The sequence below is a fragment of the Pan troglodytes genome, chromosome 1 (genome assembly GCF_028858775.2).
Source record: "Pan troglodytes isolate AG18354 chromosome 1, NHGRI_mPanTro3-v2.0_pri, whole genome shotgun sequence".
Classification (NCBI taxonomy): Eukaryota; Metazoa; Chordata; class Mammalia; order Primates; family Hominidae; genus Pan; species Pan troglodytes.
Window position 1 is genome coordinate 8391964 of NC_072398.2, and position 25050 is coordinate 8417013.

The 25050-nt window shown below is 42.3% G+C and overlaps 1 protein-coding gene and 1 pseudogene across 10 annotated transcripts in view; both read left to right on the forward strand.

Annotated features, from left to right (window-relative positions):
* The window catches only part of RGS7 (regulator of G protein signaling 7), a 599504-nt gene extending 581401 nt beyond the window's left edge, over positions 1-18103 (forward strand). For 8 of the 10 annotated variants that reach the window (XM_054660842.2, XM_054660845.2, XM_009441734.4 and 5 more), the window contains one exon: positions 9527-10224. Coding sequence is in view for 5 of the 10 variants with exons in the window: in XM_054660845.2 (XP_054516820.1) it covers positions 9527-9577 (51 nt within the window). In the remaining 5 variants the exon portion in view is untranslated. Of the gene's footprint in view, positions 1-115; positions 184-9526; positions 10225-17463 lie in introns of those variants that run through there. The other 2 variants (XM_054660839.2, XM_054660821.2) reach the window with 2 other exon arrangements.
* On the forward strand, positions 10930-16434 carry LOC744800 (52 kDa repressor of the inhibitor of the protein kinase-like; annotated as a pseudogene).
* Positions 18104-25050: the final 6947 nt, after the last annotated feature.

Consider the following 25050-nt stretch of genomic DNA (forward strand, 5'->3'; position numbering starts at 1 on the left):
GCAAGCTCCACCTCCCGGGTTCACGCCATTCTCCTGCCTCAGCCTCCTGAGTAGCTGGGACTACAGGCGCCCGCCACCACGCCCGGCTAATTCTTTTTGTATTTTTTTTTTGTAGAGACGAGGATTCACTGTGTTAGCCAGGATGGTCTCAATCTCCTGACCTCGTGATCTGCCCGCCTCTACCTCCCAAAGTGCTGGGATTACAGGCGTGAGACATCGCACCCGGCCTCAAAAAAAATCTAAAAGATGTTAATAACTTTCTACTCTTCTCTGTAATCTGTTTCATAGCCACCCTTTAAAAATCTGCCCCTTTATTTCTGCTCAATCTCTTCAGTGTCCTGTATGCTAGAAAAGACTACTGTGTTTTTTTGTTTTGTTTTGTTTTTTTGTTTTTCTTCGAGACAGAGTTTCGCTTTTGTAGCCCAGGCTGGAGTGCAATGGCACAATCTTGGCTCACTGCAACCTCCACCTCCCGGGTTCAAGTGATTATCTTGCCTCAGCCTCCCGAGTAGCTGGGATTACAGGCACCCGCCACGATACTCGGCTATTTTTTTTTTTTTTTTTTAGTAGAGACAGGGTTTCACCATGTTGGCCAGGCTGGTCTTAAACTCCTGACCTCAGGTGGTCCGCCCACCTCGGCCTCCCAAAGTGCTGAGATTACAGGCATGAGTCACCGCACCTGGCCATTCTGTGTGTTTTTATGACAGCAATAAAATAAGTGGGCTTAGTAACTAAAGCAAACATAGCTTCTCTCTATTTCCTCTGTGAAGAAGGGATTGCAGGAGAAGAATGTAGGAAGTTGCTTCCATCTCCCTAATGCCCCAGGCTCTCAGGCTATAGCTAAGAGCCTGGCCTTCATCAATTCCTGCTGACTCAGGGCTCCTTACCATCAACTTTCTGTTATTACTTTAAGACCAAGAACGATTTTTTTTATTTTTATTTATTTATTTTTTTTTGAGACAGAGTCTCACTCCGTCACCCAGACTGGAGTGCAGTGGCGCAATCTCGGCTCACTGCAACCTCTGTCTCCTGGGTTCAAACAATTCTCCTGTCTCAGCCTCCTGGGTAGCTGGGATTACAGGCACGCACCACCATGCCCTGCTAATTTTTTTTTTTTTTTAAGTAGAGATGGGGTTTTGCCATGTTGGCCATGCTGGTCTCAAACTCATGACTGCAAGTGATCCACCCACCTCAATCTCCCAAGGTACTACGTTTACAAGCATGAGCCACTGTGCCCAGGCCAAGAATGATGTTTTTAAAGTCAGTTAAAATTTATACCTTTGATAGCTCACTTGGAAAAGTTAAGGACAAATACATAGGTTGTTATTTTTGTTTTGAGAGTGTTGTCCCTAATTATAACAAAATCTCTACAAACCATTTAGGACAGAAAGGAATTGGTTTGGTTGAGGGGAAGTTTTATTGTGACACACTAGAGAACTCTCTTTGTTTATGTAATTATTGTATTATAGACTAGGATGATGCTCTCTGTTCACTTACGTGCCAGCTGAAGTCTCAGGTTTATTTTGTCCTGAAACTGATTATATGCTTCTTTTTCTAGCATATTTCCATTAACTAGATATTACAAAATCTTACAGGATCTTGAGTTTTTGTTATGTTCTGAGTATATTTGTCTTTCTCTATAGATTTGTTTCCACAATAATCTGTTTCCTTTAGAATCTGACAGGAAGAGTTTAAATCACATAACACATATGTCATCATTGAGTTAAAAATAAGTATTATTCACATAGAATTATTGTAAGCAATTTCATTTTTTAAAAGTGCCATTGGTAGGGTTTGTTAGCCCTTTTAATTTCTGGAATTAAGACTTTAAAACTTAGCTATAAAAATGTCTCATATTTGGTCGGGCACAGTGTCTCATACCTGTAATCCTAGCACTTTGGGAGACTGAGCTGGGAGGATCGCTTGAGCCCAGGAGTTTGAGATCAGACTGGATGACATAATGAGACCTCATCTCTACTAAAAATAAAAAATCAGCGAGGCGTGGTGGTGCACACCTGTGGTCTCACCTACTCGGGAGGCTGAGGCAGGAGGATCGCTTGAGCCTGGGAGGTCGAAGCTGCAGTGAGTCATGGTCACGCCACTGCACTCTGACCTGGGTGATAGAGCAAGACCCTGTCTCGAAAAATTAAAAAAATAGTTTTTAAAAACCATTTCTCAGATTCTTCAATTTGGAAAAATTGGGAAAAGATCATTGGCAGGGGCTGGTTGCATACAGCATCCAAGGAACTGCACTGAAAATGATTGTTCCAAAATGGCTGACATGCAAATATCGTACCATGTGTACTTCCCTGGAAGTGATCGTGTTCTTTTTAACTTAATACATTGCAGTGGAGCGAGCAACCAAAAGTATACACAAAATCATTTCTTTGTGCACTAGAGTAGGGCTTATGCATTTTCCTTTCCACTATGTGAATAAGGCAGGATTTGCACATGGTTTACAAATAGATCCAAGTGTAAATCTTCCAATCCAGATGGCCTATTGGGCATCCATGCTGTCTGCTTTGACCTCAGTGCTGCACTTAAGATCTCTTTTTTTTTTTTTTTTTTGAGACGGAGTCTCACTCTATTGCCCAGGCTGGAGTGCAATAGTGCGATCTCAGCTCACTGCAACCTCCTCCTCCCAGGTTCAGGTGATTCTCCTGCCTCAGCCTACCCAGTAGCTGGGATTACAGGTGACCGCCACCACGCCCGGCTAATTTTTGTATATTTAGTAGAGACAGGGTTTCACCATGTTAACCAGGCTGGTCTTGAACTTCCGACCTCAAGTGATCCACCTGCCTCGGCCTCCCAAAGTGCTGGGATTACAGGCGTGGGCCACCACACCCAGCCCAAGATCTGTTAACTGTTAGTTGTACCCAAGTTTGCCTTTTAGTTGTCTCAATATACAAAACAAATATCCTTATTGCACATTTGATAAATCTATACCACACACAGAGGTTTTGTTTGTTTGTTTGTTTGTTGAGACAGAGTCTCGCTCTGTCACCCAGGATGAGTGCAGTGGCGCAATCTCACCTCACTGCAACCTCCGCCTCCTGGGTTGAAGTGATTCTCCCTGCCTCAGCCTCCTGAGTAGCTGAGGTTGCAGGCACCTGCCACCACACCTGGCTAATTTTTGTATCTTTAGTAGAGATGGGGTTTCACCATGTTGGCCAGACTGGTCTCGAACTCCTGACCTCAGGTGATCCGCCAGCCTTGGCCTCCCAAAGTGTGGGGATTACAGGCCTGAGCCACCTCGCCTGGTTCACACAGAGTTTTGTTGTTAAAATACACCTGTATGTTTTCTCATTTTTGCCCATTGTTATGCTAATATCACAAAGCCCCAGGTTTACTGTGGGCCTGTATTTCTCTCTGGGCTTCTGTGAAAAAGTGTTTTTTAATTATTTCCTGGGACAAGAGCTTGTCGGGCTTAACTTGTATCATCCAATTTTTAATGAAGTCCATATCAGGCCAAGTACTAGTAGCTTTGAGGATTTGAGGATATTTGAAAAAATAAAAACAAAACCATAGAAAGAGAACCATTTTTTTTTTTATAAATTGATAAAGACAACAGTAGATGTCATTGTTCAAATAAAAAAATGACTATCTGAGTTTCAAATGGCTTCCAATCTCAATGTAACTATTTCACTCTTTTTTCTTTCTTTTTTCTTTTTTTTTTTTGAGACAGAGTCTCGCTCTGTCACCCAGGTTGGAGTGCAGTGGTGCGATCTCGGCTCACTGCAACCTCCACCTCCCGGATTCAAGCGATTCTCTTGCCTCGGCCTCCTTAGTAGCTGGGACTACAGGCACGCACCACCATGCCCAGCTAATTTTTGTATTTTTAGTAGAGATGGGGTTTCAACATGTTGGCCAGGATAGTCTCGATCTCTTGACCTCATGATCCACCTGCCTTGCTCTCCCAAAGTGCTGGGATTACAGGTGTCAGCCACCGCGCCCGGCCCATTCTTCTTCCCAGAATTTTGAACCAAATCACATTAATCTGTAGTTTTAAAAGAAACAGTTTTATATCAGCATCTTTCCCCTAGTCTTCTACTATATAAGAATTCATTCCTGTGCCTCAACAACGTGTACTGATGTGTACCTTCCTTCATCCCACAAAGAGTAAGCACTTTTTTTTTTTTTTTTTTGAGACAGAGTCTCACTCTGTAGCCCAGGCTGGAGTACAGTGGCCTATCTTGGCTCACTGCAACCTCCGCCTCCCAGGTTCAAATGATTCTCCCACTTCCCGAGTAGCTGGGACTACAGGTGTGCCCCGCCACACCCAGCTGATTTTTGTATTTTTAGAAGAGATGGGGTTTCACCATGTTGGCCAGGCTGGTCTTGAACTCCTGGCCTCAAGTGATCCACCTGCCTCGGCCTCCCAAAGAGCTGGGATTACAAGCATGAGCCACCATGCCCAGCCAAGTAAGCACTTTTTAAATATAAATCGTTCAGTCTCAGAATAGGTATATATGCACATGTGTATACAATTCTATTCATAGCACAGAGACTACAGTAGTAAACACAGGAAATAGCATTGTATTTAAGAACTGAATCTTTTTTATTTCAACATCATTTGATTAGCTTATTGCCCAGGATTGGGGTGGAAAAGCAGTATGATTTTAGCTTTTAATTTATAACTTTCTGTCCTTCTTAGAGTCAGAATAGTGACTCTGGGTTTGGGTATCTTAATGAAGAGAGCATATAATGATAGTATTAATAATTATAATGATAGTATAATGAGGTAATAACCAACATAAACTGAGTGCACAAAATGATCCATAAATAGTTTTAAGCAATTTACTTGTATCATTCTTCACAACAAAATTTGAAAATAAGTACTATTATTATCCTCATTTTACAGATGAGGAAATACGCATAGAAGTGGAGGCAGTATTTCAGTCCGTTATAGTCAGCTATAACAAAATGCCATAACTGGGTGGGTAGCTTATAAGCAAAATAAATTTATCTCTCACAGTTCTAGAAGCTGAGAAGTCCAAGATCAAGTCAGTGTCCGATGAGGGCCCCCTTCCTGGTTCATAGACAGCCATCTTCCTACTGTGTCCTCACCTGGTGGGAGGGGCAAACAAGCTTCCTTCGGCCCCTTTTATAAGAGCACTAGGCCTGACGCGGTGGTTCATGCCTGTTATCCCAGCACTTTGGGAGGCCGAGGCAGGTGGATCACCTGAGGTCAGGAGTTTGGGACCAGGCTGGCCAAAATGGCAAAAGCTGGCCCTACGAAAAGTACAAAATTAGCCGGGCGTGGTGGTGCATGCCTGAGTAGCAGCCAGCTACTCAGGAGGCTGAGGTAGGAGAATCGCTTGAACCCAGCAACTCAAGCGATTTGAGGCCCTCCAAAGGTAGGGGCCTTTGGAGGCGGAGGTTGCAGTGACCCGAGATTGCGCCATTGCACTCCAGTCTGGGCAACAGAGTGAGACTGTCTCACACACACACACACACACACACACAGAACACTAATCCCATTAATGAGAGCTTCACCCTCATAAATGGTCACTTCACAAAGCCCCCACCTCCTAATAGCATCACACTGGGGAGTAAGCTTTCAACACGTGAGCTTTGAGGGGGACAGACAGACCAGAGCAGGCAGGAGTGCATATTTTATTTATAAAGCAGGGTCTGTTGTTAATAAACTGTTTTCTCTTTTATTGTTGTTTCTCCCATAAAGTGAATAAACATAAGCCTAGTGGGAAATGCCAGCATTAAACTTTGATATCAGCCGGGTGCAGTGGCTCGCGCCTGTAATCCCAGCACTTTGGGAGGCCAAGGCGGGTGGATCACGAGGTCAAGAGATCGAGACCATCCTGGCCAACATGGTGAAACCCCATCTCTACTAAAAATAACGAAAATTAGCCAGGCGTGGTGGCAGGTGCCTGTAGTTACAGCTACTCTGGAGGCTGAGGCAGGAGGATTGCTTGAATCCGGGAGGTGGAGGTTGCAGTGAGCCGAGATTTTGCCACTGCACTTCAGCCTGACGACGGAGTGAGACTCCGTCTCAAAAAAACAAAACAAAACAAAAACCACTTTAATATCTTCTACTCTCAGATGCTGAAAGCTAAGTTGTAGACCCTTCTTCCCAATTAAGAAAAAATTAAGAGAAAATGATGCATGATTTTCATTGCTGCTGTTCATATCAGCAAAAGGGCCCTTATCAGTAATTACATGGTGTGTAAAGAAAGGTTGATTACGGAATTATTAATCTTTTCTTAAACATACTGTCTTTTTCCAAAAATGTGGCTGCTATGAACTGAATATTTGTGATCCCTTCCCACTCAAGTTCACATGTTAAATCCTAATCTCAAGGGTGATGGTATTAGGAGTCAGGGCCTTTGGAAGGTCATTAGATCATGAAGGTGACGGTATTAGGAGTCAGGGCCTTTGGAAGGTCATTAGATCATGAAGGTGACGGTATCAGGAGTCAGGGCCTTTGGAAGGTCATTAGATCATGAAGGTGACGGTATCAGGAGTCAGGGCCTTTGGAAGGTCATTAGATCATGAAGGTGATGGTATCAGGAGTCAGGGCCTTTGGAAGGTCATTAGATCATGAAGGTGATGGTATCAGGAGTCAGGGCCTTTGGAAGGTCATTAGATCATGAAGGTGATGGTATCAGGAGTCAGGGCCTTTGGAAGGTCATTAGATCATGAAGGTGATGGTATCAGGAGTCAGGGCCTTTGGAAGGTCATTAGATCATGAAGGTGATGGTATCAGGAGTCAGGGCCTTTGGAAGGTCATTAGATCATGAAGGTGATGGTATCAGGAGCCAGGGCCTTTGGAAGGTCATTAGATCATGAAGGTGATGGTATCAGGAGTCAGGGCCTTTGGAAGGTCATTAGATCATGAAGGTGATGGTATCAGGAGCCAGGGCCTTTGGAAGGTCATTAGATCATGAAGGTGATGGTATCAGGAGTCAGGGCCTTTGGAAGGTCATTAGATCATGAAGGTGATGGTATCAGGAGTCAGGGCCTTTGGAAGGTCATTAGATCATGAAGGTGATGGTATCAGGAGCCAGGGCGTTTGGAAGGTAATTAGATCATGAAGGTGATGGTATCAGGAGCCAGGGCGTTTGGAAGGTCATTAGATCATGAAGGTGATGGTATCAGGAGTCAGGGCGTTTGGAAGGTAATTAGATCATGAAGGTGATGGTATGAGGAGCCAGGGCGTTTGGAAGGTCATTAGATCATGAAGGTGATGGTATGAGGAGCCAGGGCGTTTGGAAGGTCATTAGATCATGAAGGTGATGGTATCAGGAGCCAGGGCGTTTGGAAGGTCATTAGATCATGAAGGTGATGGTATCAGGAGTCAGGGCCTTTGGAAGGTCATTAGATCATGAAGGTGATGGTATCAGGAGTCAGCGACTTTGGAAGGTCATTAGATCATGAAGGTGATGGTATCAGGAGCCAGGGCCTTTGGAAGGTCATTAGATCATGAAGGTGATGGTATCAGGAGTCAGCGACTTTGGAAGGTCATTAGATCATGAAGGTGATGGTATTAGGAGCCAGGGCCTTTGGAAGGTCATTAGATCATGAAGGTGATGGTATCAGGAGTCAGGGCCTTTGGAAGGTCATTAGATCATGAAGGTGATGGTATCAGGAGTCAGGGCCTTTGGAAGGTCATTAGATCATGAAGGTGATGGTATTAGGAGTCAGGGCCTTTGGAAGGTCATTAGATCATGAAGGTGATGGTATTAGGAGTCAGGGCCTTTGGAAGGTCATTAGATCATGAAGGTGATGGTATCAGGAGCCAAGGCGTTTGGAAGGTCATTAGATCATGAAGGTGATGGTATCAGGAGTCAGGGCCTTTGGAAGGTCATTAGATCATGAAGGTGATGGTATCAGGAGTCAGGGCCTTTGGAAGGTCATTAGATCATGAAGGTGATGGTATTAGGAGTCAGGGCCTTTGGAAGGTCATTAGATCATGAAGGTGAAGCCCTTATGAACAGGAGCCTTTATCAGATAGGTCCCAGGGAGCTTATTTCCTTCTTCCATTATCTGAGGACACAACGAGAATGCACCATTGATGAACCAAGGAGAAGGCCCTCACTAGACAAAGAATCTATAAGTTTCTAGATCTTGGACTTCCCAGTCCTATAAGAAATAAATTTCTGTTGTTTATAAGCCGCTTAGTCTATGGTTTTCTGTTATAGCAGCCCAAACACACTAAGGCAATGGCCATGAGTGATGATGTATCTCCCATCACCGCTGACCCCTTTCTAAAACTGAGCCACATTAGGTAGCAAATCAAGAGTATTGCTATGACTGTGATTTATTACTAAAATATATGTTTCCAATTTTTTAATTTTTGCTTATCTTCTGAGATGTACAAAAATTCATTAAATAACTGGCCCACGTAATTTTATAATAGAACATATAAAATAAGACATGAAATGAAAACCACCAGTTTTGCATTCCGATCAAACGTTTCAAATTTCTTTCTTTTTTTTTTTTTGAGACGGAGTCTCGCTCTTGTCACCCAGGCTGGAGCGTAGTGGCGCTATCTCGGCTCACTGCAACCTCCGCCTCTTGGGTTCAAGTGATTCTCCTGAGTAGCTGGGATTACAGGTGCCTGCCACCACGCCTGGCTTATTTTTGTACTTTTAGTAGAGATGGAGTTTCACCATGTTGGCCAGGCTGGTCTCGAACTCCTGACCTCAGGTGATCTGCCCACCTCAGCCTCCCAAAGTGCTGGGATTACAGGCGTGAGCCACTGCGCCCGGTCTCAAATTTCTTATCTCTCTAGAGTACTTGTGATTAACAGCAACAGTGTTGACTTACAAGATGTCTAAAACATAAGTATGTGCTTTATGTAATCATATGATTTGTGGAATCAGAATAGAACAGATTTTTTCTTGGATTAGGGTTGGAAGAAGTCAGGTAGGAAGGAACAGGAAGACGTCAACAGCTAGAAACAGGGAACAAGTAGACTTTTATCTTCAGATATATAATTGGCACCTTTGTATCCATTATTATGTAAGATAGGGAACAGACTCAATCTTGAGTTTCATGAATCACACCCTCAAAAACTGCATTTAATTAAATCGTATCCTCTACATTTCTAGATATTTATAAATGTGACATTAATTTCAGCCATTGAACAAGAATGCACTCACATTATCTTTCAGAGCAGCTTACTAAGATTTGTTGTAACATGTTTATAATCAGTTGGGAATCTAGGTGTTGCTTCATTGCTAAGCCTTGATGGAGCATTTATGGATATGTTTTATGATTTGCTAATCTGTGCTGTGAAACCATCAGTCTGTTTGCAGTGGGGAGGAAGGATTTGGGAGGGGTAGGAGGGTGGAGGGAGGGAGGATAGTTTTGTTTGACGTGTCAGTGGAGGGAGGGAGGGGGGAAGGCAGGTTGGTCATGAGGTTTGAACTAAGATGGACTTAAAGGGTTCAGTGTTGACCCTTGCACAAAAATCAGCTACAGTAAATAGTTGCTACTACTAAGCAGGTTTTCAGTGATCATACTTGATTTTCTTTCTTTTTTCTTGTTTTATATATTTTCTCAGGGGAAATCTCTCACGTCCAAGAGGTTAACAAGCCTTGTTCAGTCTTACTAAACGGATCATCTTGTAGCATGAATGCAGACTGGAGTCACTGCACACACTTTGTAGCTCAATGTTGTGACCTGGAGCAGAGGACATTAGAACAAGATGTTGCATGAGCAAAGGACCTAAATTGTTATTTTTGTGTGTACATTCCATCTCCAATGGACTCTTCCATCTCAATGCCTCCATTCCAAACTGTTGTCTGCTTTCTTTCTCCTTCTACTATGCTGGATCTGTGTCTTTTCCTTTTTAACAAGTTCAAGTGAAGTAAAACCTTTTCTTTTTTTCCTTCTTTCTCTCTCTCTCTCTCAAAGCTTCAGCTAGACACACAGTTCACTGAAAATTCAGTCAGTCAAAAACTGGAAGAATTGTAAAAGAAAAAAGTATATATCAATAAGTATACATGTGGCTTCACATTTATTAAACAATAAATTCCGCACAGAAAGTTTCATTTCACCAATGTGTCACAGTCAGAAACAAACTCATGTCTTCGTCTGTTGTCTGTACATTCTCCGTTAATGTTTCTTGCATTTATTTTTATACCATATTTAAAGAAGAAACACCTTTTACTCCAAATGTATTAAAGTTGATCCCTTCTCTGTAAATTTGTGTATGTTTATATTGTTGTTTTATCTTTCATTAAAAGATGCAGAATCTCATTGCTTTTGTAACTTTTGACTTCCATGCTAACTAAAAAGGAAAATGCTGAGAAATCCACAACCCACTACTGCAGAGTTAAATTTAGGTTGTCACCTTGAAATTTATTTCAAGGTTTCAAGACAAGCTTGGATAGTACAGAAGCCAGGGGCAGATGGAAATATTTTTTGGAGGCTTACCTGAGACTTAGTAATTCTTTTTCTCCCGTGGAAGAACAACACAAATTGATGTTCCACATTTTCAAAGCTACTTAAAAGGCCTTTCTGCCTCATGATGAATATGCATCTGTATATTTTGCAAATTAATATTTCTGTTTGAATTAAGCTTGAGTGTGACATATTAAATCAGGTACTGATTTGTTCTTTAAAACACAGTTCTAAAAATATCATAGCTCAGTGCCTCTTAACTTTCTGGAGGTTACAGATTATTTTGAGAATACAGTCACCTCTTGGCATCCCTGGGAAATAATTGGTTCCTGGACCTCCTCAGATACCAAAATCCACAGATGCTCAAGTCACTAACATAAAATGGTGTAGTGTTTGCATATAACCTACGTAAATCCTCCCACATACTAAGTCATCTCTAGATTATTGTAATATCTGATACAATGTAAATGCTATTAGTTGTTATACCGTATTTTTAATTAATACAAGTTTAATTGTTGCATTATTATTTTTATTGTTGGAAGGTTGCTTGAATCTAAAGCTATGGAACCTGTGGACGAGGAGGGCCGACTGTGTGATGTAATTAGTAAAATGTAGTGACGCTTACTAAGTACCTGCCACTTCAGTAAGAGTTTTCTGTGCCCTCAAAATTCTCACATTTAACCATCACAGCCGTCCTATAAGATCGTTTCTGCAATTTTGAGAACACTGAAGCAGAGAGAGGTTAAATAACTTGTTTGAAGTCACCTACCTGAGTAGTGGATTGGGATTATACAGGAGGAAAAAAATCTTTTGCTTCTACCCTTCTAGGTTCTTAGCTGTGGCTCTGTAAAAACAACAGAAAAGCATACAAATTTATGTAACAGAAGTATTTTGTGCCAGGTGCGGTGGCTCACGCCTCTAATCCCAGCACTTTGGGAGACTGAGGCGGGTGGATCATCTGAGGTCGGGAGTTTAAGACCAGCCTGGCCAACATGGTGAAACCCCATCTCTACTAAAAATACAAAAATTAGCTGGGCGTGGTTGCTGGCACCTGTAATCCCAGCTACTTGGGAGTCTGAGGCATGAGAATCACTTGAACCCAGGAGGCAGAGATTGCAGTGAGCTGAGATCGTGCCATTGCACTCCAGCCTGTGCTACAAGAGCGAAACTCCGTCTCAAAAAAAAAAAGTATTATGTGACATGGGAGGCTTCATTAAGAAATGAATACCTTAAAAAATGATTAAACCTGAGTGTTTTCTTATACTAGGTTTGATGAAGAGTTGTGGGAAAATGTGATAGGGCAGAGGGGTAGGTGCTAAGGGCAGTAAACTGGGGGAAACTGAGCAAGGCCTGTTAATTCAGATTCCCTTCAGCACCCCTCCATCTTCAGGGAGAAGAATGCTCCATTTCTCTGGGTATAGGGAGAGCATCTCTCACAGGAGGGTCTTATGACCTGCTTCAAGGGAAGGCCAGAGAGTCCTTCCTGAACCTGCCATTTCTCAAATTTCTTCAGATTAAAATACTCAATATGCCAAGGTACCGTATTTTGGAATAGAACTCACAAACCCCATCATCATATAAATCTAGGCAGTCTGACTGCAGGGTACACTATACTGCCCACCTATCCATTATACCACAAACTTCTTTTGATAAAAATTATGTGAAAATTTACGTAAACTCACAGTTGTACTGAATTTTAGGATATTCACAGACTAATCTCTGTAGCTCATCCATGGACCCCAAGTAAACAACTTGACTCACTTTAAGGGCTGGATCAGTGGCAAAAAAAGGTCACCCAGCCAGGAGATGGGCCTGACCTGTCTGCTTTTGCATAAACCAAGGCATTGCAGACTCTGGTTATTTAAAAAAGAAACCAAGTTATTAATGCCTGTTACTTACTGTAGATAAATTTAAATTCTGAAAAAATTTATTATCATTGGTGATAAATCAGCAGTGGAGTCTGTTGGTTATTTAATCAAACTGTCACAAAACGGAAGAGACTTCATAGGAGAAATTTGTATATAAGCTATAATCTAAACTGTAAACTTTTTTTAATAAAAAAGAAGAATCCATAAAATGCAAATAAATTAAATTGATAGACTTTATCCCTTAAAATCACTTAATTCAGGACAGTCTTGGACAGACAGCACTGAAGTTAGATTAAAAGTCTAGTTAGTAGAAACATTCTTTTAAGGAAAACAATAATCCTATAAGAAGAATATGGCGTTAAAACAATGAGCCTTGCACAAATACGATTGGTTATTTCAGTGGTTATCTTTCACAAGCTATCAGTCCTTAGAAGTCCGTCCTTCCTGGTAATTCCAAATCATGGAAAAATTCGTCCTTATTGCCATTTTCAATCGTAGAAAAAGACGGCAGAAAAGAGAAACCCCAAGTCAAGAATTCCTAATTTAAAAAGTTACTCAAGTTACTCAAGCCTAATGACTCCATTTAATGTGGCCTAGACACGACTCACATACAAAGCAAGAGTATTTCAGGAGAAGCACAGAAAAGTTTTGGAGTTGCTTGCAGTTCACTCCAGTAAGCCCTTGGCATCTGCCTCGCACCCCATGCTAAAATCATTTGATCTATAAGGCATAGAATAAAAATCTCTCAAGTTTCTATTTAATAAAATTGTTTTTAAGTTTTTTTTTTAACTTTGAGACCATCAAAAAAGTTATCCTCCAATAAACCAGAGTTTCTACACCACGTTGCAGAGCTATTTTCAGCCTCTAAATTGCATTGGCCCAATTCTCCTCTGAGCGATGTTACAATAATGTGTTCCGTGGATCTGCACAGGATTTTCTGCTTGAATCAAAATAACAGAAATATGGCAAGCAACCTTAGCTAAGCTGTGTCCGAAAATAAATGAAGGCACAAACCCTCCCTCTTCGTAATGAGTGTGTGAGATTTGATCTTGCTACTCAGGACTCATAGCTGTGCCCTTGGTTCTCCTGGTTGACTGCTCGCTTCTCTTTACATGATGGTTTATGAATAATTCTGGTCTACTGAGAGAGGCAAGTCTTGGCTGCTAGCACGAATTTAGTCTAGCTGCATGCACGGATTGTCTCCACACAGAAGATTCTGTGTCCTTAAATACACATTTGAAAGGGCACATTGAATATTTAGTTGTTTTACTGTTGTCTGTAACTACCTCTTTGCACATTTTAGTAGCCCTCTAAAACGTCAGCAGGAAACAGCCAAAGCTACCTATCCATTCCCTAGGCCATTTTAAGAAATAGTGCATAATAATGAAGAATTTAAAGAGCATAAAGAATAGAGAGGAACTACATTCATGTATTACACACACAAAAAAAAGGTATCTTATACATTTTATTGTACAACCATACATTTGTACTTTTTATTGAAAATGTTGTGCTCTAGAACTCATTTTTTAAAAGACATCAAATTTTGTATCAAACATAAGATGCTTCCATTTAAAAATCAGATTAGAAGAAAAACTTGCAGATGCCCTTAGATATTTTGAGGAGTTTTTGGAGCTGATATGTGTAATGTGTTTGTAACTTCATTTTCAAAAAGGTCATTAGAGGCTAGGTAGACATGAATACTTCTTGATTAAAAAAATTGATCAACAGGCATTGTGGAAAGGAGGCGGCAGCATCCCGGGCGGGTGGGAGATGCCCCAGAGGCAGCGGTGGTGGCGGTAAGTCCTCCCGGCCACTCACAGCGCTGTGGAGCAGCGTTCCCAGCCCAGCCTCGGACCGGGGTGCCCCTCCTCGAGGCTTCCCGTCAGCCTCCTCCAGGCTTCTCCTCCGCCCGCCCCTGCCCCGCGCGCTGGCTGGCCTGGCTGCCCTCCCCAGCCCCGATGGAGGGGATGATCAGCTAAACATGATCAATGAGGTGCCAAACATTTTGAGACATCTGGGGTCTGTAGAACTAGTCCTTATAGGACAGTTCTATGAGATAATGCAATACCAACAATATTTGCTCTTACTGGTCATTTGAACAACCCACCTAGTAGACCCAGAAAACGAATAAAAGAATTGTTGATGAAACTTCTGAACAGGAGCAAAAACATAAAGAAACCAACAACAGCAATGCTCCGAACCCCAGTAAAGAAGGGAGTGAAGGGCCAGATGAGGACATTTTACCTCTAACCCTTGAAGAGAAGGAAAACAAAGGATACCTAAAATCTCTGTTTGAAATCTTGATTCTGATGGGAAAGCAAAACATACCTCTGGATGGACAGAAGGCTGATGAAATCCCAGAAGGTCTCTTTACTCCAGATAACGTGCAAGCCGTGCTGGAGTGCTGGATAAATTCTGGTCAAGAGGTCCTGAGAAAGCAGTTTGAGACAACAGCAGTTAACACGTTGTTTTATTAAAAACACAGCAGAGGCAGATGCTAGAGATCTGTGAGAGCTGCATTCGGGAAGAAACTCTCAGGGAAGTGAGAGACTCACACTTCTTTTCCATTATAACTGATGATGTAGCAGACATGGCAGGGGAAGGGCACCTACCTATGTTGGTGAGATTTGTTGATGAGTCTCGGTGAGGTTTGTTGATGAGTCTCAAAACATAAGAGGGGAATTTGTAGGCTTCCTGCCTTATGAAGCTGATGCAGAAGTTTTGGCTGTGAAATTTCACACTATGATAGCTGAGAAATGGGGATTAAATATGGAGTATTGTCATGGCCAAGCTTACATTTTGTCTACTGGATTTTCTTCCAAAATGAAAGTTGTTGCTTCTAGACTTTTAGAGAAATATCCCCAAGCTATCTACCCACTCTGCTCTTCCTGCGTCTTAAATATGTGGTTGGTAAAATCAGTACCTGTTATGGGAGTATCTGTTGCCTCAGGAACAATTGACGGAGTTTGTTCTTTTTTTCCATCAATCATCACAACTGCTTTTAGAATTTGACAATGTAATTTCTGTTCTTTTTCAGAACAGTAAAGAAAGGGACAAAGAACTGAAGGAACTCTGCCATTCTCAGTGGACAGGCAGGCATGATGTTTTTGAAATTGTAGTGGAACTTCTGCAAGCATTTGTTTTATGTTTAGATGATATAAATAGTGACACAAATATTAGATGGAATGACTGTAGCTGGCTGAGCATTTGTACTCTGCAGTGCAGTAACAGATTTTGATTTCATTGTTACTATTGTTGTTCTTTAAAATGTCCTATCTTTTACCAGAGCCTTTGGGAAAAATCTCCAGGGGCAAACCTTTGATGTCTTCTTTGCAGCCAGTAGCTTGACTGCAGCACTGCGTTCACTCAATGAAGTGATGGAGAATATTGAAGTTTATCAGGAATTTTGATTTGAGGAAGCCACAAATTTGGCAACCAAACTTGATATTCAAATGAAACTCCCTGGGAAATATTGCAGAGCTTACCAGCGTAACTTGGAATCTCAGCTAACCTCTGAGAGTTACTATAAAGAAATCCTAAGTGTCCCAACAGTGGAGCACATTATTCAGGAACTTAAAGATATAATCTCAGAACAGCACCTCAAAGCTCGTAAATGCTTATCTCTGGTACCCTCAGTCATGGGACAACTCAAATTCAATACATCGGAGGAACACCATGCTGACATGTATAGAAATGACTTACCCAATCCCGACATGCTCTCAGCTGAGCTTCATTGTTGGAGAATCAAATGGCAATGGGGAAAGACACAGAGCTTCTGTCCACCATTTATGAAGCCCTCCATCTGCCTGACATCAAGTTTTTTCCTAATGTATATGCTGAATGACCTATTGCCAAAGGTCCTGTGTACTTCTCCTGTGATGAAGGTTGAGAATGAGCAGTACGAAAATGGACGAAAGCATCTTAAAGCATACTTGAGGAACACTTTGACAGACCAAAGGTCAAGTAACTTGGCTTAGATTAACATAAATTTTGATATAAAACATGACCTGGATTTATTGGTGGACACATATATTAAACTCTGTAACAGTAAGTCAGAGCTTCCCACAGATAATTTGGAAACCATGGAAAATACCTGAGACTTTTAAAAATAGTCTTTCTTATATTCAATATTTGGAAGGAAAGCCATAAGGTGTATGTAGGCCTTAATCACTTAATATCTTTGCCTGTAGGCCTCCATTGAATGCATTAGCCATTGATAATCTACCTGTTTAAATGGCCCGTTTGAACCCTCATGCTTTGAAGACCTGTCTGTTCTTCCAGAACAGAACATTGAAAGTGTCATCTTTCACTTCCGCATGATCTCTGCGGGTGGCACTCTGCAATTAAGTCATTTGAGACACCGCATTTATTATCACTGTGGATCTCTGCTCCTTGGGTGTTGAGTTACCAATTCTTTGAAGAAACATATTTTGAAGAGGTATGAGAGGAAGGAATACATTTTATAAAATGTTACAGTGAAGCCCACAATTGACCTTTCACTAATAGGAGTTTTAAGTATGTTAAAAATCTATACTGGACAGTTACAAGAAATTACCAGAGAAAGAGAAGCTTGTGAGCTTGCCAAACAAGGATTTCAGGGTAGATTTTTATCTTTCACAAATGAACTTAAAGGAACAAATGACAGTTAAAGTTTGAATGGAAGAGCCTGCTGTCGTTCCACATCTAGTTGTTGCTGTTTATATTCCTTTGTGGAGCCTACATTTTCCTAAGCTTTTTAGTAAGTATATGTTGAACACTTCTGTTTCACGGTTAAGACAGAATCAGAGGCTATGGATACTGACAACTGATTTATCTTTTTTTTCTGTCTTTTTTCATGACTCTTACCTACTGCCTCATCTTGATTTATAAGAAAAACCCAGAAAACCTACAAATATAAGTGTATTGGCTTATCTAGAAAAATATGGAAAATATTGCAGTTATTTTTTGGTGAAGAAAATAAACTGTATAATTTATATCTAAATAAAATGTGAATTGTTTTAAAAATTTGATTAATCTTGATATCTTAATCAGATTATAGGACCTTAATCATTTCACATGCATTGGGAAATAAAGCTGAGCATGTCTGATATATTTTAAAGGTTAATATCATCTTCCTCCAGTATTGGTTGAAAGAATGAAGATAATGTAAATCATCAAGCACAGTGCTTGATACATAATGGATAAAGCAATGTTTATCTTACCTGCTTCCTTTCTTTTTCTCCAAAAGGTCATCGCTGCAGAAAGATAAAAGAAATATCCACACATCCTTCCTACCTGGGGTGGGGTCAAGGATGAAGTTTAGGAGGCCAAAGTTGAGTGGTGCGGATCAGGATCCCAGAGATCACAGGAAACACCTAGAGCACAGTCAGATATGGTGGTGGGTTGGAAACCGATCAATTAGAGTCCATAAAGCACCAGGATGAAAAAGGTGACCAAAAGGTGATAATGAGCTAAGTCAAGGACACAGCATCCTTGAACAAGTGGAGTCTGGAAACTCCACTTCTAGAAGACAAAGGCAGAGGTTGTTTTGAAGACATCTACAGCCTCATGCTATGGTGTGAATGTCTGCGTCCTCCAAGACTCATGTTGAAGATGGGGTATTTCAGAGGTGGCTGGGTTATATTTGCTCTTCTGTCTTGAATGGAATAACCCGTTCACGGATTAGTAGACTAATGGGTTATCACAGGAGTGGGTCTGTTATAAAAGCCAGTTTGGCATTTTCTTGTCCTCTTGCCATGTGACACCCTGAGCTGCCTTAGGACCCTGCAGAGAGTCCCCACCGGCAAGAAGGCCCCCATCAGATGCAACCCCTCAACTTTGGACTTCCTAACCTCCAAAACTGTGAGAAATAAATGTCTTTTCTTTGTAAATAACCCAGTCTCGTGCATTCAGTTACAGCAACACAAAACAGACTAAGACATGTGTAGAATGGAAAATCCTATGGGAACCTAGCCATTATGAGCTGGAGGTGAAGAAGAGAGTAGATGACAGAGAGTGATAATGTAGCAGGGATGGAATCATCCCATCTTTCCCAGCCCAGGGTGTCCAAAGCTATTTTTGTCTGGCTCCAAATGTATTTTTGTCCTACAAGTATAGGAACTTCTCTCGCCACCCTCTGCACCCACACACACACCAAGTTTCCAGCAGTCTCCTGGACTACACAGGGAAGGGGTACTCATAACCCCACAGAAAGACTGAATGATTTGGCATAGGAGGTCTTGGAGACCCTGTAACCTATTGATTCCATGATATAATGGCTGGAGAAATTGCCAGGTGAGCTCTCAAATCCAGGCTGGTGATGGTCCCACTCAAGTGGTAGCAGACATTTGGTAGGTGAGGTTGCAATTCACAGGTTGAGGGAGACTGAATTCAGGAAATAAAGAATAAACTCAGAATTGTTGCCTTCAGGCCAGAGTCTGAATTGCCTGTGTGGAATGATGTTGCTATGAGGAATGTATTCATATACCTAGTTACCATATCATTCCACACAAACTATATCACTCCACTCCATATAAACTAGGATAGCAGTTCCTATCCTAGTTTATGTGCCCTGGAACCTTCTGCCCTGCAGACTTATTACAGGACTAAGTTCAGGAGCAACTTGCTATGCTCATTCTCCATCCTATCCCCTGAACTTCTTCCTGCCTTTGGCCTTTGCAATCCTCTTCAGTGTTCAGGCACAGGAGCATGTCTTTCTGCTTCTTTTTCATAGTAAACTTTAATAGCGACAGCAGAAGATTCACTGGAAAGAATTTCAGCTTCATCTAGGCTAAAGACATTTTATGATAATATTTATAAAGGCAGGCCAGGTGTGGTGGCACACACCTGTAATCCTAACACTTAGGGAGGCCAAAGTGGGAAGATCACTTGAACTCAGGAGTTTCGAGACCAGCCTGGGCAACATAGTGAGACCTCATCTCTATAAAATTATAGTAATAATAATAAAACAAAAATATATAATTATAAAGGCAGATGAAACGTATTCTAAACCCTCCACTCTCTCCAAATGGGAATGATTTCTAAAATTTCAAGACTAGCAAACACATAGTTCCTTAGGAAAAGAAGAAAAGTGACTATTTTCTAACAAGAACATAACCAAAGGGGGTATTTGGTAATTGTCAAAGACTAAAATCACTTCGCCTGGGAGAACAGGGCATGGATCTCAAGCAGAAAGTTCAGAAGCCGGAGCCAGGATCTCTTAGATCTCTTTGCATGCAGTCCCAATAAACACTATCTTCCTGGAGCTCAGGGTGGGAAACACAGAACTCCCATAAACAGAGACTAACTGGACACCCTCGCACCATTCCCAAGGCCACTAAGGAACTACAGTGACCATGGTTTGCAGTGGCCATGGTTTCTGGTATGATCCCCTGTACATGAAGGTGAGTGAGGTCATGCCATTAGCAGACACGGGGAGGAAATATATCACTATGCAGGGCATATTCTGAGCATAAATATATCACTATGCAGGAGCATTTCTGAGGATAAATATATGAACACTATGCAGGAGCATTTCTGAGCAAATGCATCCCAGCGTGGACCTGGGAAACAGGCTGCGGCTTTCCATGAAAGAGAACAACAGGAGGAATGTACAGAATGTGAGCTCACAAAACAAAAATCCTAAAAATGTTTCAGAAGATAAACATTATGAATAACAGCAAATGGAAGAGTTTACACCAAAGGAAATAGATGAAGTCAACCTGAAAAGTATCCCAAGATAAGTATCTTTAAAATTCTTAAAGTGTTTAGGAATGGAAATATAAAACAAGAAGCAGGAAAAATATTTTAGGTTCACACCTATGCAGAGTGAAACTTCCGAAATTAATGGTAGAGAATAGAGAAAAGATCCCAAAAGTTATTAGAGAACACACAAAAAACATAAATCTGATTGAGATTACATGTACCTTTGGAAATGTGGAATGTTGGAAGTCAATACATGGTTACTCTGATTTTAGAATTTTATAGCCAGTTGAAGAATCATCCAAGTGTCAGAGCCGATTCCTGACAACTTCATACAAGCCATGTTTTAAACAGAGTTTCATTGACAGAACAACTTACAATGGACTCTATCAAGAGAAAAAAAAAGAAGTCTAAAGAATGAATTAATATGTGGTAGCCGGGCATGGGGGCTCACACCTGTAATCCCAGCACTTTGGCAGGCAGAGGCAGGTGGATCTCTTTGACCCAGGAGTTTGAGACCAGCCTGGCCAACATGATGAAACCCCACCTCTACCAAAAATACAAAAATTAGCCAGGCATGGTGATGCACACCTCTAGTCTCAGCCACTGGGATGGCTGAGGTGGGAGAATCGCCGGAGCCCGTGAGGTGAATGCTGCAGTGAGCTGAGATCACACCACTGCACTCCAGCATGGGCAAAAGAACGAGACCCTGCGTCAAAATAAATAGTGTGTGTGTGTGTGTGTGTGTGTGTGTGTAAAGAATTAATGGTAAGCAAAGAAATTAGTAAACAAATATTAGTGAATCTAAATGTGTATCGTTATTAAAAATTATTACAAAATTGAGTATCATCAGTTATGAGCTGGAAAATAAACTTGGAAGTTAGAAGGTAAGATGAGAGTGAAAAGAAAAAGTATTTCAACTATTTTGTCATATTTGTGAGGAAGATTGAGGTACAGAATAGCTTTATGTTTAACTAGAAAAAAATCTTAAATTTTCATTAACTGTAATTATAGAACAGAATATAAATATAGAAATGGAAAATTATAATATAGATTATATATTATATTTATATTATGTATATATTATATATAATATATTATAATTATATTATGTATATATTATATATATAATATATTATAATTATTATATGTTATTATATATTATAAATATAGAAATGGAAAATTTTTGAGACAGAGTCTCCTGTCTCCCAGGCTGGAGGGCAGTGGCATCGCCTCACTGCAATCTCTTCCTCCTGGGTTCAAGTGATTCTCATGCCTCAGCCTAAAGGGGTAGCTGGGATTACAAGTGTTCGCCACCATGCCCAGCTAATTCTTATATTTTTAGTAAAGACAGTGTTTCACCACATTGGCCAGGCTGATCTCAAACTCCTGACCTTGGGTGATCTGCCTGCCTCGGCGTCCCAAAGTGCTGAGATTACACAGGTGAGCCACCACACCAGGCCAGAAAATATAACTTTTTAAACAAATAGAGGGAAGTGAAACAAAGAAAACTTCACCTACACAATTGGATATAAGAAGAGAAACAAAGATAATATTAAATTGCAAACACAAAATAATATAAAAGAAATAAATTCAAGTATATTTGCAGTTGTAGTACAGGTAATGGTTTTAAACTGCCTCTTAAAAAATTCTCAGAGTAAAGATATATCTAGATATAGTATGTAAGAGACACTTAAAACAATACTACCCCAAAAATTGGAACATAAAGAATTTGGGAAAAGAGATATAAGACAAATACTGACCAAAATAAATTTATATATCTCTCCAAAAAACAACTTAACATGAAAAGAATTGGAAGCTGCAAAGATGGCGGAATAAGGCCTGCCGCTGGAAACTGGCCTCTGGGCCGGGGGCGAGTAGCCCCGGGGAGGCCAAGTGCCAGGAGTGTCTGTTGGACCGTGCCAGGAGAAGAAAAAAAAGAGATCTGCCAGAGGAAAGGAACTAACCGAACATTCTTCCTCCCTACCTTACAGAGGGGAGTGGTCATCTACACTAAAGCAAAGTGTCATGCGCTTCCGTGTGAAGAGACCACCAAACAGGCTTTGTGTTCCTTATCACAGGAAGAACATCTTCCTTGACCTTTAGGTGCTTTTATATTCATCTCAAAAACAAAATTCTGAACTCAGGACTTGGTGTGTCTGGAATTGGTGGGTTCTTGGTCTCACTGACTTGAAGAATGAAGGCGCGGACCCTCGCGGTGAGTGTTACAGCTCTTAAGGTGGCGCGTCTGGAGTGTGTTCCTTCTGATGTTGGGATGTGTTCTGAGTTTCTTCCTTCTGGTGGGTTCGTGGTCTCGCTGGCTCAGGAGGGAAGCTGCGGACCTTCACAGTGAGTGTTACAGCTCATAAAGGCAGTGTGGACCCAAAGAGTGAGCAGCAGCAGGATTTATTGCAAAGAGCAAAAGAACAAAGCTTCCACAGCGTGGTAAGAGACCTAAGCAGGTTGCCACTGCTGGCTGGGGCAGCCAGCTTTTATTCTCCTATCTGGCCCCACCCACATCCTGCTGATTGGTAGAGCCCAGTGGACTGTTTTGACAAGGTGCTGATTGGTGCGTTTACAATACCTGAGCTAGACACAGAGGTTCTCCATGTCCCCACTAGATTAGCTAGATACAGAGTGTGGACACAAAGGTTCTCCAAGGCCCCACCAGAGTAGCTAGATACAGTGTCGATTGGTGCACTCACAAACCCTGAGCTAGACACAGGGTGCTGATTGGCATGTTTACAAACCTTGAGCTAGATACAGAGTGCCCATTGGTGTATTTACAATCCCTGAGTTAGACATAAAGGTTCTCCAAGGCCCCACCGGAGTAGCTAGATACAGAGCGTCGATTGGTGCATTCACACTGAGCTAGCCACAGGGTGCTGATTGGTGTATTTACAAACCTTGAGCTAGACACAAAGGTTCCCCACATCCTCACCAGACTCAGGAGCTCAGCTGGCTTCACCCAGTGGATCCCGCACCGGAGCTGCAGGTGGAGCTGCCTGTCAGTCCCGCGGCGTGCGTCCGCCCTCCTCAGCTCTAGGGTGGTGGATGGGACTGGGCGCCGTGGAGCAGGGGGCGGCGCTCCTCGGGGAGGCTGGGGCCGCACAGGAGCCCACGGAGGTGGGGGAAGGCTCAGGCATGGCGGGCTGCAGGTCCCGAGCCCTGCCCCGCCGGAAGGCAGCTAAGGCCCAGCGCGAAATAGAGCACAGCGCCGGTGGGCCGGCACTGCTGGGGGACCCAGTACCTCCTCCGCAGCCGCTGGCCCGGGTGCTAAGCCCTCATTGCCTGGGGCCGACAGGGCCTGGCCGGCTGCTCCGAGTGCGGGGCCGCCAAGCCCACGCCCACCCGGAACTCCAGCTGGCCCGCAAGCGCCGCGCGCAGCCCCAGTTCCCGCTGGCGCCTCTCCCTCCACACCTCCCTGTAAGCTGAGGGAGCCGGCTCCGGCCTTGGCCAGCCCAGAAAGGGGCTCCCACAGAGCAGCGGTGGGCTGAAGGGCTCAAGTGCCGCCAAAGTGGGAGCCCAGGCAGAGGAGGCGCCGAGAGCGAGCGAGGGCTATGAGGACTGCCAGCACGCTGTCACCTCTCATTGGCCAGTGTCTCTATGTTGTCTCCTAGAGTGGGTAGTCCTGCTTCTTTTACCCAGTTACTTTCCCTATGCTTGAAATGTAGCTATCACTTCTCTACACATTACCTCCGTGATTTGGAATGGAAAAGGCCACTTTCCTTTTTATTCTGCCTCTGAAGTTGAACACAGAGGAGCTCCTAGGATGCCAGTTATCCTGCCAACATCTCCAGGAAGAAAGAAGCAACTCGCATGGGTCTTCCGCTGTTTGCTTAATTATAAAGACATCATTTTTCAAGCTGAAGGCTGAGTTTCATTTGAAACAGGTGCTTAGGTGGTGGTATTTGTGAATACTTTTCATTCCAAGCAAGAAGACTAAAGAAGTAGCAAGTATGGATGACTTCAGGGTTTAAAAAAAAGTCTTCCAGTTTCAGCCACTACCATGATAAGCACAGCTGAGACTGCAGCAGTAAATTCCAAATATGTGTTTCTAATTTAACGTGAAAGATACTAAAAATTTATATTTGTATATTTAAATCCTGGTTCATCCTGTGACATAGATTTACTGAATAAGAACAAAGACCCAATTTTAAACAAAAACCTAGGCCGGGTGCAGTGGCTCACACCTGTAATCCCAACAGTTTGGGAGGCCGAGGCAGGCGAATCACCTGAGGCTGGGAGTTCGAGACCAGCCTGACCAACATGGAGAAACCCCATCTCTACTAAAAATAGAAAATTAGCCGGGGGTGGTGGTGCATGCCTGTAATCCCAGCTACTCAGGAGGCTGAGGCGGGAGAATCGCTTGAACCCGGGAGGCGGAGGTTGCAGTGAACCCAGATTGCACCGCTGCACTCCAGTCTGGGCGACAGAGTGAGACTCCGTCTCAGAAAAATAAATTAAAAAAAAACTTTGGACATAGAGGAGTCGGGGGCAGAGAGGGGAGGATGAGAGAATTTTCCATATAACTTCTCTTCCTTAAGAAAAAGAAGCAAAAATGCCTCATGCAGTGCCATCTGACTTTATGGTGTTTCATACTACACAGTTACATTTTTTTGTAAACGCATAAGATTAACTCTTCCTGCAACCCAAGGTGGATACTTGGATGTTTGATTTTTTTTTTTTTTTTTTTTTTTATTTTTTGAGGCAGAGTCTCGCTCTGTTGCCCAGGCTGCAGTGACTGGTGTGGTCTCTGCTCACTGCAGTCTCTCCCACCCGGGTTCAAGCGATTCTCCTGCCTCAGCCTCCCAAGTAGCTGGCATTACAGGCACGCACCACCACGCCCAGCCTGATTTCTTACTCTAGATATCAGGTATAGTGTTAGGCTGAAAAGGCTGGGACTCAGGTACTGTCCCCAGTTGGGACTGGACTTTCTCATCAGAGCATGGGCCTCAGAAGCAATGTTCCCAAACTTGCGGTTGGGTCATCGTGGAAAAGAAACTTCAAACAAGATAAATAATTACAATAAGAAATTGATTTTTTTTTCCCACAACAGTTATAAAGAACAGACTGTCGTAGAAAACTGTCATTGCTTCCAGATCAGCAGAGGACCATTGTGTGTACTGTCAGG